The 19,131-nt window shown below is 36.5% G+C and overlaps 1 protein-coding gene across 2 annotated transcripts in view; it reads left to right on the top strand.

The window, feature by feature from the left end:
- The window catches only part of pappa2 (pappalysin 2), a 56,117-nt gene that overhangs the window by 4,152 nt on the left and 32,834 nt on the right, over window positions 1-19,131 (top strand). For both annotated transcript variants that reach the window (XM_026205813.1, XM_026205812.1), the window contains exons 2-6: window positions 46-1,108; window positions 9,016-9,164; window positions 12,326-12,619; window positions 13,234-13,426; window positions 15,597-15,718. In XM_026205813.1, the coding sequence (XP_026061598.1) occupies window positions 46-1,108; window positions 9,016-9,164; window positions 12,326-12,619; window positions 13,234-13,426; window positions 15,597-15,718 (1,821 nt within the window). The remainder of the gene's footprint in view (window positions 1-45; window positions 1,109-9,015; window positions 9,165-12,325; window positions 12,620-13,233; window positions 13,427-15,596; window positions 15,719-19,131) is intronic.

Below are 19,131 nucleotides of genomic sequence, written 5' to 3'. Positions count from 1 at the left end.
TTACTCTGTGCTTGATGAAGCTCATTGACTTGCTTTTTTTTCTAGGTGTGTTTGACAACTGCTCGTATCCCTTGAGTGAAAAAGGTTGGTCTGTTGGGATTCGAGCAGCAGACCCTACAGGAAGAAAAGACGGCAGGTTTTTCTTCTCCCTTCGCACAGATCGGGCACTCAAATCCACCACTATAATAGCTCACCAGCGCTACCAGCCCAACAGCTGGACTCATGTGGTGGCCAGTTATGATGGCCACAAGATGGCGCTGTACGTAGACAACTCCAAGGTTGGCGAGAGCAGAGAACAGTCGGGTGACCTATACAGTCCCTACATAAAGGCCTGTCGCCTGTTTTTGCTTGGCGGGGACCAGTCAGATCATGAACACAGTTTCCGCGGTCATTTGGGAGGTGTTGCGCTATGGGGTTATGTGCGCACTCACGAAGAACTTCTTAAAGGTCACGAATCCCATGCAGAGAAACAAACGCCCATATTGTCACAGTGGGCAGATTTCTCAGAGGTTGAGAATCAGTGGGCGCCCTACAAAGACCGTCACAACCCAGTCATCGTGGCTCTTCCTGTTCCTGAGCGGCAGCTTGTTTCTCCATTTCTTCCACCGCCATGTGGCGTGACCATGTGTGACAATGCTGACTTCATCCTCAGTTATAACCAGCACTGGCAACTGCGAGCCGAGAAGCGCCTACGATACCGCATCGTGAACATCTGTAAGGATGATGGCAGTGACCCTACGGTCTCTCTCCAGCAGATCCAGCTCCAACACCAGGCCTTGGAAGATGCCTTCCGTCCTTACAACATCACCCTCGAGCTCAACATTCACACCATCTACAACTCTTCCCTCCAACGGCGCTTCATCCTCAGCAACTGCCACATTGCCAAGGTGGGGAACCGCCACTGTGATCCTGAGTGTGACCATCCTCTAACGGGCCACGATGGGGGTGACTGCTTGCGCATGGGGCCCTGCTACAACTGGAAGAGGAGGGATGGAGTCTGCAACCCTGAGTGCAACAGCATTCACTATGATTATGATGATGGTGATTGCTGTGACCCCGAGGTCACAGATGTCGCAAAGACCTGCTTTGATCCCGAGTCTTCTCAGAGGTGAGCTTGTGCTTCAATATGGTTCCACTTTGGCAAAAAAACTTGTATTAAAGTTAATTTTAGTGGGATGTGTAAGAGGGTTCATGTTTTGGTCTTAATTCTAGCAATTTTCTAGCTAAAAAATTCTTCAGGATGATATCTGACCGCCTGCTTGCATCTATAGAAATTCATGCAGGTACCATAGTCAGCTATCATATCATTACATCAACTATGTACATTTATGTCCTTGGCATATTGTGTATAGTGTTCCTACAAAAACTGTTTGCATTAAAGTGCTAGGCCGCCAAAATGATTAAAAGCGGTCCCTATCCCTCGCTCAGGATCCCTGTGAACTGGTTTTTGTGTTCAAGAAATTGACAAAAGTATGTGCTTGTTAAATGTTCTCACAGCAGCATCAGGAAAAAGGAAACCAAATTGTCTTATTGTGAAATAATGTTAACTTTTTCATTTTTTATTTTCAAGATTGTCAGAGCATTCTGTATTACTCAACATGCAAAGCATACAAATCGGCCTTCTGGAATAACTTTAAAAAGCATGGAAAAGTTGGATGCAGAACTGAGCCAAAGTATACACTTAATGTGGCTAAACAACAAAACCAGAGGTCTCGACACTATTCATTGTGAAAGGCAGGACAGTTTTGCTCCCGTACAAATTGTTTGATGGCTTACCGCAGTGTCTTTTCTTTTTTCTGATGCTACGTATGCTACGTACTGTAAGTAGACGTTAACAAAACCGTAACATCCTGAAAATGTGATTACACTAAGCCTTTTTATCAGCAGGATTAATTTGCTGTATGTCAAATTTCCAGATGCAGTCAAGAAAGTGTTGTTCCAGGCTCAGTGTGCAACAAGACCTTGTGTCTCAGCCACAAGCTGCTGACATTTTATGGTTGCTTGAAAACAAGCTTTCTTCAAGAACCGCCTATCTGTTCCTGAAGGGCTACTATAGAGATTAATAGGGCCCCAATGATACCATTGGATGATGGTCTAAGAAACACTCTTTTGGTTGTTTTGTACTGAGACCCTTTAAAGAGGACAACAGCAAGTTCATAGCCAATATCCACAGGCAGAACATTTCTTTCTGTCCGTGGCTGGTGGATAATAAATCATTTGAACGCCATCTCAATGCTGTTTGCACCAAGGGGTTTGACTGATTAGCATGGCCCTGTTGCCCCTGGTGGAAGATGATGTAATTACACACTTTTACATGTTAAAATTCATTAAAATATAAGACAGTTCTTTAAAATGTTAATACTTATTCACAATATTAAAATTTTTGCTGTATTTTTGATCAGATAAATGCAGTCTTGGTGAATGAGATTTGTTTCAAAAGCATTAAAGTCATAGCAACCCCAAACTTTTGAGTTGCAGTTATATATCATCAACATTTCTTTGTTTGAAAGGCACTTATAAGTGTGAAATGGATAATTCTCCTCTCCAAAGATCAGGATAGTCACTAAAGAGTGTGGGGCTTGTTCCAATCAGCTTTATCATGATGTAAGTTCCCTGTGTTCCTGTGCCAGCCGAGCAACTGCCATTGAGATGATTGGAGATACTAAAAGATAAAGCTTTCTTCAGGGAATTTCAGACCTCCTTATTTCTACTGAGGCCAACAGTTTGTAGTAGTGGTGACCTGGAGTAGCATACTGTCCTTGGCACACCATACTCAAAAAACAATCCAAAGGTACTGAACAACCCAAAGATTCATTTACTGGACTTGTTTTCCTCTAAATATGATGTGTCAATAAGTATAAATGCTAATAGCCAATGGGACTGGATTAACCTTGGTCTCATAGACTAAGCCCTTAGAGAGGTCTTTCCTTACCATGCTGGAAGAGTGTATCGCTAAGGCTGAGGTCCAGAGTTTGCAGAGAATTAATGCAGGGATGACATTTTGATGGCAATTGTATAGCGTACTTTTTATGTGGAGGTCTGGGATTTTAATGTTTTGCTCTGTGAGTTATAGCCCAGGTATCTGCTGCTGGGCAGTGAAGCTCGAGTACTTGCCAATGGCTGTCACTACGCAAATTTGTTGTTGAAGCAGAGAGAAACAGCACAAGGGAACCACCAGGTGCTTTTTGGCAAGCTCCAGAAATGGAACGAGAAGAAAGTAAAGACATTTTAGTCCAGACATTTAAGCCAGTAGAACTGAACTACCTGATAACTCTTCTCTTCAGTAATTAACTTTGATGGATGCTTAGCAATTTCAGTGATTTATGATGTATTTATTTCTTTATTTATTTTGCTGCGAGATAGTGGATCAGTGGTTTTGAATATGTTTTAATAAATAGTTTTCTGTTTTTGTGCGTTATTCAAAAGGATTGTGTCCAGATGAAAGGTGAAGTGTGTATTTTTTTTTCTTCCCAAAAATACTTTAGGTTAATACACAGGTAAAACCATTTATTGGATGACTTCATGGAAGTAAAAATACCCAGACAATGTGACCCTGGAAGCATGGGTTTATTTGTAGCAACTGCCAACAATATATTGTATGGGTTAAAATTTTAGATTTTTCTTCTTTTAGATCTATCTATCTATCTATCTATCTATCTATCTATCTATCTATCTATCTATCTATCTATCTATCTATCTATCTATCTATCTATCTATCTATCTATCTATCTATCTATCTATCTATCTATCTATCTATCTATCTATCTATCTATCAGTTTGTTGACTATATTTTATGACATTTTTTTTTTACCTTGTAATGTCTGGAATCAATAAGTGCAAGTCAAGGGGGCAAATATTCAGATGTTACATTTTCGTGGCAGAACCCACTTCTGACTCAGGATTTAACCATGTGCCAGTCAATCCCTTTCCCCGACATCCGTGATTGCTCTGATTAGAGGACTGTGCTGACCGTTGAACATTTTCATTTGCTGTTGTTTTTTCATGTTGTATTTGTTCCCTGAATAAGCATTTTTGTGGCATCAGTTGGTTTGTGGTCAGTATTTGATTTCCTTGTTTGTAACTTCGGAAACAATGCATATTTTTGCTAATTTATTAGCCTGTTATTATTACTATTATATCTTTTTTCATAATTTATTTGATTCATCTATAAGTATAAAAATATTTTCTTCCTAAAGCATATTCAAAGATTGGACTGGTAAATAGTTTTTAAAATATCTTATTTTGCGTTCAGCAGAAGTTGAGTGTGAGTAAATGATGAATGAATGTTCATTTTTGAGTGACATATCCCTTTCACTTGATCCATTTATTTAATCCAAAGCAACTTTGAACACTGCATTCTAAGTGAATTTGGTTTCCTCTTCTACACAGTTCACACTCACTTTCTGTAAGGAAAGCCAATTCTTTGAATTGATTTTTATAAATATTTTGTCAAATAAGACAGCAGAGGAAGTAGGCAGGATTGAATCACGACACATATGTGTCGTTGTGAATACACAGCTTATTTTTGTCATGCCCATTGTACCCTGGCGCATGCTTTGTCACATACTTTGTCTTATACATACTGTCCACATATATGTATTTATACTGTACTACTTCACCTCTCGCAATCATTTTCCACTGTCTACTGTTGTCAACATTTATTATGGATTTGTTTAAATGACAAATTAATCCGATTAATTGTTCAGATCGATTTTTTTAGGACTTACTGACTTTGTGGCCATGTTGCAGTTAGTGAAATCATATTGGTTCAGTGTATCTACATCAGGTGTGATGACTTAAGTTTCAGCAGCAACATGCCAAGAGACATAAGAGAGGCATTATGAGAAGAGAGGACAGAGATTTGGAAATTTTGCCCATGCACATGTCCATTGTGTTCAATATTTGGTCTGGCAGTCTCACAGCATTCTACATCTGACTGGCTTTACTTAATTGAAAAAAAAAAGAAAGAAAAAGAAATAAATTAATATATTTGTATTTTTCAGAACAGATCTGGAACAGCACATTGTTTAAGTCTAAGTCGTGTGAACATAAATTGTTAGATCATTTGAATTCTATTGCTTAATTAGCCCTAGGAGAGATTTAGGCAACACTCAAGAAGATTGGCACAGCTTTTGCTTGTTTAATAATAAAAAAAGACGCAAGAAGTATGTTACTTGGTTTATTCTCTCATTGAAACGGGTCCAAGAAACAGTAGGTGGTTCAGCTAATAGGCTCGACCCTTCTGCACGATCCAAAGGGCATTAAGAATGGGACCTCTTTAAACCAACAGCTCAATGAAATGAGGTGCAAATATGGAAAGCAGTTTTAACATATAGGCCCTGTCCACACGAACACGGTTGAACACTGCAGCTTTTTCTTCTCGGTTTGGCTGTACATGCACTTGTAAATGCAGCACCAGGTCACTGAAATGTACATTTTTGAAAACTCCTGCCAGGGTGAGGATTTTTAAAAACTCTGGTTGCAGTGTTGACATGTAGACAGCGAAACCACAGTTTTTGTCTTTTGACTTCAGAGTCTGCGCAGTTATCTCTGCCTACTTGAAACTTTTTCAGGCTTCTGACTGGCCAACATTAGCCTGGTAATACCAGACTCTGCTACTTCACTTTGCTTCATAGACAGAGTCTGGAATGGCATAATAGAGAAGTGGTTTCTCTCTCGCTAGGGGGCGCTTGTCTGAAGTTTAAAATCATTGGTTACCCGTAAGCCAATCAGATACGTTTAGTTATGACGTATGTTATGCCCCTGTACAGCCGCATCGAAGCACAGACATCATGCATCGAACTCAAATCTATGATTGAACTTCCACTGTAAACCTGTTGTAAACACACGATGATGCGAGCGAAATACCGGAGTGAACATGGCTGTAAACGACTTTTGCAGTTTGAAAAATAGTTGAATGTTCTCCATAACAGAGCGAATAGCATCCCGTGTCTCGTTTCCCATTTCCGCGGTCGTTTCGGTTTTCGATTTCTCTAACCTACAATGTAAAACTCGGCGCTTAGCATCTACGTCACGGCTCTCAGCCCGCCCTCTGTTCGTTGATTGGCCCGGCTGTTTCCAGACCGGTGGCAAACAGAAAGCTCTAACGCTGTATCAGACTGAGTACAGAAGCGAAATGAAATTGAGCGGAAGTAGGAAGTCTGACGTAGTCAGGCTAGGCCAACATGGCCTCACGGTTGAGATTATATCGCCACCTGTTGGTTTGGCATGCTTTTGACAGTGAATATTAGCATGCGTTTGCATTTTCATGTAGACAGAGATTCTTTATTTTTTTTTTTTAATGGAAGGAAAAAGTTTTATAAAAATACCTGTGTACATGTGAAAAAGGCCCTTAATCTATAAGCCACTCTAGTATCTATTTTCATGCTACTAGTACTCATTTTTTAGATACTAGTATATTTTGCATTAAGTACTAGTCCTAATTCTTTATCTACCAGTGCTTATTCTTTAGGTAATAGTGTTTATTCTTTAGGTACTAGTGTCTTTTGTAAAGTTACTAGTACTTATTCATTAGATAGTTCTTATTTATTAAATACTAGTACTTATTCCAATAGTGACTAGTATTTAACCCTTTGTTGCATATGATCACACTGGTGTGATCAGTCTTGGCTGGTCCCTGAATCATATGATCACACCAGTGTAATTAGAACGTTCAGGGCATCAACTGCTGAATTCAAATCTGCTTTTGCTGGTGTGGAGCCAGATCGGACATGATGAGCACTTGTCATATCACAGCTATTCAGTGTTTTCAACCATATAATACTTATTTGAGGTTTATAAACATTTAAATACACATGAGTACTAGCAATACCATTCATTTATAGTTTGTAAAATATGTGCTGATGTCTGTAGAAGCAGCAATAACGATCCTTACAAATATAATCTTATGACTTGTTTTATTAATACCACGATGCAATGAAAACAATAAGGCTATACATTCAAAAATAATGTTTGTCTAAAAAAACTCACCCTGGGGGCTCAGCTAGGATATTTTAAACTAATGTGTGAAAGGGTTAATTATACTCTTCTTGTTAAGAAAAAAAATAGTCCTAGTATTTGTTTTTTAGTTACTAGTAAACTTTTAGACCAAAGATATCCTGAACTTAATAGAATATAGTACTTTTTTTTTTTTTTTTAAATTAGCATTTATACCCTGTAAAAAGAATACATATCATATCAGGGATTTTTTTTTTCTTTTTTTTTAAATCATCAATATAACTAATAATGATTATGGTTATTATTTATAAATTAAAATATTAAACAAAATAAGGAATATTGTTTTTGTAATAACATTATTTCACTTTAATATACAAAACTGTGTATTTAATAATAAATATAAAAATAAATAAGAATAAGAGATAATGAGAAAAAAGGAGGAAATGCAGTTCTCTACGCTGGATAAAAACGTTAAGGATTTGCAAATGTTTACTTTAAAGTTCTTAATTATTTTTGCTATTTTTACCCAAAATAGGATTTTGTGAGCAATAATGAGTACTCAGTTTTCAATTTCTTTTTCATTCGTCTCCGGAGGGCGCCCTTGCACAGAAACTCTTTCACTGTAGATGTAGCCTAATAGCTGAATAACATGTAGATAGGCGTTTTAATGCTGCGTTCCAGGCAGGTTTTTGAGCCCGTAAGTCATGATTTCAAACCACGACTAACGACTTTGTACCATTCCAGGCAAGTCACACCAAACTTCCTAAGCGAAAGGAATTGTAGCTAGATTATTAATTTTATTGCAATGTTACATCATCTTTTTATTTCTGAATAGTAATTATTGCAATAGGGACAAGTATCTATATAAATATTACTAGCATTCATTAGATACTAGTACTTATTTATTAGATACTGGATCTAATTCAGTAGATACTAGTACTTATTTGTTAGACACTAGTATATTTTGTAATTACTACTAGGAACAATTCTTTTCTTTCCAGTCAGATATGCATTTTTACTCATCTTATGTTATGACTATTCCAAATAGCTACAGTAGAGTCCAAAAAAAAAAAAAAAAATACTAGTAAAAAAAACACAAACAAATAAACAAAAATATTTCTAGCAACATTTCGAATAAGTACTAGTATCTAATGAATGAGTACTAGTATCTCATGAATGAGTACTAGTTTCTAATAAATAAGTACTAGTATATAATAAATAGGTACTAATATTTAATCAATAAGAAATAGTATCTAATGAATAAGTTCAAGTATCCAATAAATAAGCACTAGTATCTAATGAAAACATACTAGTATCTAATGTTTAAATACTAATATATAATGGATAAGTACTAGTGATTTTACAAATGATACCTAAAGAATAAGAACTAATAGTTAATCAATAAGTACTAGTATTTAATGGAAAATATACTAGTATCTAAAAAAATACTTACTAGTACCATTAAATTAGATACTAGTGTTGTTTATAGATTAAATGTTAAAATGGCTTGCCATAGTACAAAGGCTTAAGCAGCAATGAAAGCAAAAGAGAAAAAATGACATGTGACATATTCCAAAGTAAAAATAAGTTAACGTCACACATCAAAGTGCCTCTATGGTGATTTATCACAGCTTGGAGTAGAATAAAAAAGTGGATAGTCGTTTAATGAACCATAAGCAGTTCAAACAATTACAATCCCTAATCATCATGACATTAAGTGATTTTTTTTATGACTGTTGTTATTAAAACTGCTAATAAAAGTCAAGATACAAATTAAAAAAATAATAAAATATGTATGACATCATACCACAGTAATTTTAATGTTAGTTCTCTTACAAATTCCATTGCTTACTTCTGATGACGTAAACTAATCTATTTAAATCGTTGTTGTTATAAACTGGTAATTCAGTAAAATTTGAAATTGTAATTCCCTTCTAAATCTTGAATAAACTAAATCCATAAAAGAAAAATGTAATAACCTGCATGTTGTTCATTGATGTTTATGGCAGTTCCCTTAATAATACGTTTCTTGACTGTGTGCCAATATCTCTGATACAGGGCTTATCTGAGCGTGAAGGAGCTGAAGGAGCTGCTCCATCTGAGTGGTTCAGACACTCTCAATGTGTTCTTCGCTAATAATTCGGCACGCGAGGAGCTTGCTGGGGTTGCCACCTGGCCATGGGCAAAAGAAGCTCTTACTCATCAAGGTAAGATGGATCATGAACCTGATGAAGTGAACAACCTAGTTTTATAAGAAGTGAGGTTATGTGAAAGTGAAGGGAAAAACAAGTCAAACAATGATGTGAATTTGAAAACTTATGAAATTATGTGTCTACAATAAAATAATATTTTTTTTGTTGGTTAGCATGGCTCAGTTTGCCCCTGCTGGTAGATCTTTTAACTACACATGTGGTTGTTTTAAAAAGTCTTTGATGGACTTTCAAAAGACATTATTTAAAAAAACAAAAATCAGGTAACATAAATCAGATATATTTCATCACCTTAAAGCAGATGTTCATTGCTTTTTTTTTTTTTTTTGCTCCTAAAAGCATGAAGTGTATTTATGTTTTCCACTACATTTGATGGCATAGCTCAGTATTGTCAATAGTGAACAGGTTGGGGCTGTGTCCATTTTTGGAAGGGATAAATAACAGGCAAGATAACATGAGAACAGTACTTTAAAACAAAAGACAACATAATCTTTCAAAATAAAAGACCGGGGACTTTACACAAAAAACGTTACGCTAGATCTGCCTCTTGGCCTCTAAACCCAACTGGGTTCATTCTACCATGGACAATGTAAAGTTAAGAACTTAGTTGTTTCCTGTCACTACATTCCCCACAGCACATGTGTTTTTTTGTACTTAATGCCATACATCTTCTTGTTCATGACCGATCGCCTTAAATCTTTTCTTTAAAGAAACACATTCTTGTCTCTTCCTCCTTGTTGTGTGTATTTTGCCTTTACAAGATTAATGGGCCGTAATCTCAAGCATAAAAGAAAACACTTGCAGCACGCATAGATTTCCCTGTAGATTGCCCCTTAATCATTAAGGTCGTCCACCGGGAGAGAAGAAAAGGAACTCGACAACAACCAAACAAAAACAAAAGAAGGGTATTACGCTGTTGCCATCTCCATTCAACTGCCAGCTGATTTTATAGTACTCGTCGTTGCTGTGTTTTAGAGCTCATTAAAGCAGTCTCAGTTAAATCCAGCTCCTTTAAAAAGGAGATTTCTCTCAAGCAGGAAGGTTTCTTATGTAAGTCCCCCTCCCATTGGTTCAGGATGCATGATCAGACATTGTGGTCTTGGCTTTTTGGGTTATAGCTTTTGTTAATGAGATCATTTTGGCCTGTGCATAGAACGTGAACTTTTAAACTGATATTAGCATGAGTAATTAGCGCCAACTTGTTTTTGTGAGATTGAATTTGCTCACGAGTTTTCATGAATTAACATACAGTCTGTTTCTAATGTGTACATGGTAACACTTGGCATTCATCTTTAATTTGTTAACATTTAGTGCATTTGTTGGGTACATGCAATTTTACTGCATTTATTAATCTAGAGTATTGCAAATTTCTTAATATACAGTTGTTGATTTTAATTTTATTTACATTTTTATTCAGATTTTAATTGATACAATTTGTGAATGTAAAAAATGCATTACTATGCATAGAAATGAACATAAACCTTAATAAGAAATGCTGTAAAAGTATTATTTTGCAATTTTCAATTGCATTAATATTAACATTATAATCATATTGCAAAGTTTTACCATACTTCATACATTTAATTTAATTCTAGATTCATTTTCATTATACTTCTACCCCCTTATATATTTTAAGTCCCCCAAAAGTTATATATTCTGTGCTTATTACATGACTCTGTTGTATTCTAGACTGCCAAATTGAGTGTTTGAGTTCCACAAACTGAGTATTATAAACTTTTTATCCAATAAGAAAGAAATGTGTATAAATGATGGAATCACAATTGATTTATATAGTTATAAATTAACTATTTTATTTATTTGTGATATTTAGTGCCAGTTTATCAGGACGTGTCGATTTTGTTCTCTTTGACTTGTTGGAGACAATGCTTTATTTGCAAATGTTTTATGCAATATTCCAATTTTGCACATAAATTTGAATCTTTGGATGGAAACATAGCTATCACAAAAGAATATCCTGATCACCCTGCTATTTTTTTATTTTGCTCTCAATTGTCCTGTAAATGAGCTAAAGCGGAGCGGTGGTCTAAGACATAAAAGGTAACATGAAATTCATAAATGACTTACCGTGCTGCTTTGAATCACATAGAGATATGGCCCCTTTCTTATTTTCACAGAGATATGGCTCCATCCTTATTATGCCCATAATCCACCTCTGCTTTTGATTTACCGTCATGTCATAACAGTCTTTGGTGCAAGACGATTTTTGTCCACAAATGTTTCGCTGGACCTACAAGGAGGTTAAAATGCAAGATTAGTTTCTCATAAATTAGGAGACTCAGTATGGTTTATGGTTTAATTCCACATAAATCACAAGGTTATTTGCGAGAGTACCTTGATGTCTTATACTGAGGAACAAGGTCAAACTACTGCTCTGAATGCTTTAAGACAACTCAGACCATAGCGTGGACAGCAGATCTTGTGGTATAACTCTAAACAATCTGTTTCTGTGTCTAGCCAAGCTCTGTCCATTTAGCTAAACTCCCATAAAACATGGATATTTCCTAAATAAAAAGGTAGTTTGCTCAAATCTTATATATCCGCTGTAAATTGCCTGTCTGTGGTGGAGCACAAATCTCCAGAAGAGAAAGATTTTCGCAGATGCCCACATAAACCAACTTCTGTTTTTAATTAGTAAACAAATTCAGTTTTTACTTTAAAACCTAATAGCTTATATAAACTACAAGTTCAATATATAACCACAATTATGCAAATTAATCTCACAATGTCACTTCATATTTGTTCTTAAACAACATCTGCATGAATTTGAAACTGTTATAAATCTCACATTGTTTTAGGGTTTTTATTACATAATTTGGATATAAAACCAGATGCCGATTTTCAGGAGGTGTGGGATCTTAAATACATTTTAAAATTTTAAATGGGGGTAGAACGTTAGACAACACTGATAACCAGATGTAGTGTTCTTTCTGTTAATCCTAGCTGTGGTGGTCCTGTTTTACAGGATAGTGCATACTGTTTTATGCAGCAATATTGCAAAATAAATCAGTTTCATAAACTCACAGACCTCTGGCTTTGAGATTCACGTTAACTTGAACATTTACACCTCAGTGTTCGGTCAGGTGAAAGTTTGTATTGTTGTATCAACTACAGAGATGTCTCTTTGTGTTATTTTTCAGGCGGAATGATTCTTAACCCCTCCTACTTCGGTACCAAAGGACACAACAACACCATGATCCATGAGATGGGTCATATTTTGGGACTGTACCATGTGTTCAAGGGTGTGAGTGAACGGGAGTCATGTGATGACCCCTGTCAAGAGACCACCGCATCAATGGAGACGGGAGATCTGTGTGCTGATACAGCACCAACACCAAAGTCTAAAGTTTGTCATGACCCTGATCCAGTCAATGACACGTGTGGTCTTTCCCAATACAAAAACACACCCTACAACAACTACATGAGTTACACAGGTAGTCATGATTAGTTTACTGCTTCTGTTTGCTCACCAATTACAACCAGCTTTACTTTAAAATGATGTTATTGCCACTTTGTGGTACACATTCTACTTAAATTCTTGTAGTGGAAATACACTACCATTCAAAAGTTTGGCATCAGTGTAATTGTTTTTTATGTTTTTGAAATGACTCTTGTATTCACCAAGGCTGCATATTTGATCCAAACAGAATATGACATTGCAAAAAAAGAAAATAAAAACAGAACAGTAATATTCCTGTAATAAGAACATAATTTATTTAAAAGAGAAATTTCTTTACCTTTATTTACTGTAATTTTGATCAATGTAATGAATCCTTACTTAATAAAAGTATAAATTTATTTAATATAAAAAAATAAAAGTGTTTAATATATAATCCATATATAAATAAACTGGTATGCTAATTACATGATTAATTTTAACATGTCTCTATGTTCAAATAATTTTCAATCTTTTGTTGCTAGGTTCTTTATGGCTTTTCCAGTTTCATAAGTTTTTATTTTTATTTATATTTTTTGGTCAGTTTCAAGGTATTTCAGTGACCATTGTGGGTTTTTCTTTCTTTAATGGAAATGTTCCTTTTTATTACAGATGATGACTGTACAAACCATTTTACACCCAATCAAGTAGCTCGGATGCACTGCTATATTGATTTGGTCTACAAAACCTGGGTCCATGGCAGAAAGCCCGCTCCTGTTCCTCTTGCACCTGTGGTGATTGGTCAAGATGCAGATTCCGTCACCATTCATTGGCTGAACCCAATCAGTGGCCCACTTGCCCACAGGTAAAGTAAGGAGCATACACATTGGCTCGTTTCCACTGAGCGGTATGGGTCAGAACAGTTCAGTACAGTACAGTATGGTACAATTCTGGACCGAACATCCTGATCCAGCTTGCGTTTCTACTGCCAGCAGTCCCCATACGTAATAAACGTGGTGTATGTTAGTGTTGTGCCCAATTCTGACCTCCACCAGATTAATAACCCCCTAGTATTGGTAGATTTAGGGTTAGGTGTGGGGGAGGGGTTAGGATTAGGGGTATGGTTAGGATTAGGCAATCGGAACAATTTCAACAAGGGGGGTAATAATTTGGCTGGGAGTCGAAAATAGGCACAACACTGTAAAGTAGCGATCAACGATAAAGTGCAACAATAAGCACAACGCTCTTTTTGTTAAATGTTCATTTTAATGAACAATAATACCCATTATAAAAGTATATAAGTACAACTTATAAGAGGCTTATATCAGAGAAAATATAGACAAAAGCTGTTGAGACAAACGTATGCTACGAATTCAGCTATGTACCTAGGTAAAGTTCAAAGTAAATATATAAAGTTAAACATAACTTTGTGCTCAGCCAAATCGATATGACCAGACAATTATCTATGTGAAAATATAAAATAATAATTATATATGTGTGTATATGTATATATATATATATATATATATATATATATATATATATATATATATATATATATATATATATATATATAAATTGTGTGTGTGTGTGTGTGTGTGTGTTTGTGTTTGTGAACTCTGATGTAAATAAACCCAACACACATGGTCAGCAGAGCGGAACGAGTGAAGGATAATTGCCAACTCTCGCGAGACAAATAAGCAACCGCAGCTTCAAAAACAAGCCCAAAACAAGCAGAACAGGATTGGAGAGATGGAGAAAGAGAAAAACACAAGAGTTTCGAAGGGAAGCTGTAACATAGCCACATATTTATAGCCTACTAAAATAAGGATTTTCGAACCTTACTCTCAGTATTAGTATAGGACTAGTTTTTTATTACTGCCCGTGATAATTAATACATAAAAAAAGTAAAAAAATTAAATAAAATTGGCTTAAAGAAAATCATCCTGCTACATCTACTTCTTTCATCGCTTGGGTTACAGTATCATGCGCGTTAACTGGTTGGCTATTAACTGTGAGCAGACAGAGTGTCATTCAATGCATTGGAAAATATGGCGGACATAAATAAAGAAACAAAGTCAAGTTTCCATAACAAGCAACCATATTTTTTTAAATAAGCCCCCAAAAAAACTCAACCCAGGATTTTTTCATACAAAAAAAAAAAAAGAAGCCCAAAGTCACGTATAATATGTGGACTTGGCAACTCTGGTGAAGCAGAAGCTTTATCCCAATGTATCGCACAAAAGTGACGATTCTAGTCAGCCAATCAATGTTTTGCAGTGAGTTTAGCTCCACCCTTTTGATACCCTTTGCTATGCTAGGTACCCCAATGGAAGGGTACCAAAAAAAGTGGTACAGTTCGGTTTGCTCTTTTGGTACCATTCTGACAATGGAAACTGACATAATTGCATACCATACCATACTGTACTGAACTGAACCATAGCGCTCGGTGGTAATGAACCAGACAGACAAAGAGGAAATACATGTTTCTCAATTAAATTATTTATGCATTCATGTTATACCATTGCTTGTATTCTCATGATAAATTCACTTTTGTTTCCTGTTCATAAAATCCATTTATACTTGGCCACACAAATGTATTTTTGCAAAACCGACATGAACCATGCCATGTGAATACCGGATCTCATTTTCATGACTATGCTAAGTAAAGTATGTTGATGTTGATTTCTAAGTAAAGTAGTAGTTATGTTACAAGTGTGCCATTCTAACATGCATTTTTGCAGTGCAAAAACCTGCATTTTATTTAATAACCAACCACAATGCAGATTAACCAAGTGTTAAATGTTTTTAAACACCACATCTCTACTGTATTTCATTCTATTACGTGTGAACACAAAGAAACAGGTCTAACACTGACTGTGTCCTATATGTGATTCCACGATCCAAATCAAAAACTCACACTCAGTAAATGCCAATGAAATTATGTATTTTGAGCCCTCTACTTTTTGACACAGTGTATCACTTTTTAGTGCACTTGTTAAAATGCTTCTTTTTTTGTGTGTGTGGTTTTGTAGGGAAGGTGACATGAGCTGTCATCTCTGTGATGAGAATGGAGCGCTCAATCAGTATGCCTATGAGGCCACTTCACCTCATGCCTGTGATTCCACTGGATACTGGACACCAGAGGAAGCAGTGGGTTAGTAGTCAGTCATTCTTCATTATAACATTAGTGACACAACTGTACTTCATACTTGTTTAGGTGGAATGACACACATCATAAAAAAAAAAGACTCATTTCTGTTGGGCTGTTTATCAGTACTGGTGAAATCCTGTTCGGTCAATCAAATTAGAGGACCCGGACAAATTGCTGTAGTATAGTTTTTGTATCATGATCTAACAAATCTCTTCCACATGCATATGTCATGAATTGTAAGATGGTGAGCGCATGACTGAATGGCGTCTCTGACATAAATGTTGCTGGATGTGTGCGTGATCCTAAACACACCACTGAAAATGTCACAAATGATCGTCAATGTAAAAAACAATACCTGCTCTTTGATTAATGAGGATAGAGAGAATTTAGCCCTGGCTTCTTTCTCCGAACTTGTGCATTCACATTCAGGTGGATCGTTCAGACTCATGCGGGCCAGGTGCGTGCAAGTCTGGAAAAATTTAGGGAATAAATCATTAAATCATAATTGCCTGGATAAAGAACACTCTTTTTGCCATCAATGAATAAAAAAGGCCCTTGGCACAGCTTCAAGTTTTGGTAATATTGGGTGGCGTCCATGAGCGGCCCGTCATAAAAAGCGATGTGTATCCTGTGCAGCTTTTCAACTTTATACCTCACGTAACAGATGTTGCTGATTACTCTAATCAGAAATCTCTTAGCATCTGGTCTGCCCACTCACTGACGTGTCATGGATTAGCCTGTGCTTTGAAAAGTCCACCCAAAATGTGGAAATCCTCCACCGGTAAGCAGCCGTTTTCATAAAGCACAGTATCATGAGAGAGGTCAAACATAAAATCATCCAGCTAGGTGGTAGTGGAGAGTGATTTTTGGCCCGGAGTCTTATTTTGAGAAACAGATTGATGAGAAATGAAGTCTTAAATTGTAAAATAAAAATATATATATCTCTAAGAAAACAATATCTTTGCGATATTAATGATGAATGAGATTTAATACCATCGGTTCAGGTCTGTAATAAATTACGGTAACCTATTGTTTTTGGTTTATTTTTAAAAACATGATAAAGTGCATGATGACTACCTAATGTGAATTATTTTGTCGGTCAGTTAATCATGTCAGAAAGACTTTAGGAGCAATATGACAACACTGTTTGTGCAGTATGAAATAATGCTCATGGTAATACCACGGTGAATCATTTGATAACTCTATTAACGCAGGCCAATTCGATACCAACAAATCATACAGTACTTGGATCTCAGATCTCACATCTTGTAGCGCTCGCCCCTGCTTACCTGCACCTTAGCCTCTGTATGTGCTATAAGACAGCTTTTCGAGAAATAAGGCTGGAGCCAGGGCGAGCAGAGACCTGGTTAAGGTTGCTGAAAGAAGGAAGGATGACACGCTCACAGATCTTGCCGCATTGCTTCTCCCGACGGGAGCATTACACCACATCTGATACAGTCATTAATTCTACCCTGTGTGGAGGCCCTCGCTCTGTTTATCTGACCAATTGAGTTTTATGGTTTGCCTTGGCCTGCTCCTGTTTACCCTGTACACATCCACACATGTGAGGCCACGCTGGGTGCAAAGGAGCGCTCTGTGACTCAAGGCTGCTCTCTGTCTATCTGTCTCTTTCAACCTGGAGTACAGTTTAATCTATCATTGTAAAACCTTTCGGAGGCAGAGAGTTCACATGGCCTGATATTAAGACTTGTGCTCTTTACATTAATGCACAATAGGAGTTCACTAAACCGTTGTGTCACTTTAGCATGCATTATTATCTGGGCATAAAACTGTCTGATTTACAAATTAACCCTATTTAAATCAGTTTAACAAGGTTATATCCATTTCCTTTCTATTTAAATGATAATTATTATAGATAATTTATAATTACAGGGTTATTAAGGGAAAAACAGTACTTTTTCCCTGGAGTAATTAACAACACACTGCTTTTGGCTGCAGAAAGGCAGGCTAAGATTTCTTTGGTACATACATCCAGTATAAAAAAGCAAATCAGAATACATAAGCCAATATCCTGACAGGTTTATTTAAATTATAAATATTAACCCTTTTACAACATTTTTTATTGTTCATAAAGTCTAACTTTTATTTACCTATATATATATATTGCAGCTTTCACAAAAAAATAAAAATGAATATTAAGCAGAACTTCTGTTAGCATCAATATGTTAGTCTTAAGGTTATCTACTGTATAAGTCAGTGTACTCCAAAACAGTTACAAAATTCAGACATATGTAAATATGCTTTCGATTGGTGCAAATGAGGTCTGGTTTCACGCCAACCACGACAGCATACACAGTCTGATCTGGACTTTGGCTCCGATCCAGAGATGCGATCACATGGAGCGGCAGGTCATATGCACAAGTCTGCATTTGGTAAAAACGTTTACAACTACACTATTTTGTTTTAGTAAGAGTTTCATATTGAATCTAGGGGGTAATATATAAGACTGTGGCTGTCAAATGTGGATTTACTTAGTTCAACATCGCTGATCCGAGCAGACATAATCAAAACACTATTGGCTTAGAAAAGGGGCGGGGCTGCTTGATATATCCCACCCTCTTTTCCTGTTTCAGTTGAAATTACGTCACCACATAGAATAACGCTGCTTGTTTCAATGCACTTCAGGGGACCTTTAAGTATACAAAAAATAAATAAAAATATAAATTTAAAAGCTGTGATTTTAAATTGTAATAATATATCATAATATTTCACATTCACAGTCTCTAATATCCAAGGAAAGGGGTAATACAAAGCATGTAGGAGACACACGTACTATATCAGGGTAGACGTATAACATCAGAAGAGGGTACATAGGGCAGACAATACTTAAAATACAGGACTAAACTAGGTAATTAATGAGACACATCTGACACATCTAATTAATGAGACACATCTGAAACCCCCCATCCCCCCCCACCCCCCCCAGCCACCATGTGTTAGCGAGACTGTATCCCCAAGGCTCTCCTGGGACTACCTTTCCCTGTATTGCTCCTGTTCTTCAGGCCACCGCGGGCATTAACTCTTAGTATAATAAATTATTTTGTGAGCCCTGTCTGTCCCAATTAAGGCGCCAATCTCTCTCCTTTGCCAAGTTGCACCTGGGTCTTATGGTCGATTGAGGTCTGGGGAAATGTGCTTCACATCCATTGCCAAGACATGTGGTTTTTCCCAGACACTCTCTCTTTCTGTTTTCCCTTTCACTCGGTTTCTCCCTCTTTGCCTCCCATCCTGTCTTTTTTTGAAAATTGTCATAACAAGATTGAAGATTCAAGAGATTAAATGGTTGTTCATAATAAACACACAGAATCGCTCAGTTCCAAAATCTAGTGAGCTACCTGCAGAGGCAGCATTTTAAAATCCAATGCTCCCAGCGCCAATGCTGTTATAAAAAGATT

Source organism: Carassius auratus, chromosome 27 (genome assembly GCF_003368295.1).
Source record: "Carassius auratus strain Wakin chromosome 27, ASM336829v1, whole genome shotgun sequence".
NCBI lineage: Eukaryota > Metazoa > Chordata > Actinopteri > Cypriniformes > Cyprinidae > Carassius > Carassius auratus.
Note: the sequence above shows the minus strand (reverse complement) of the source record. Positions and strands in the feature narration are given on the sequence as shown.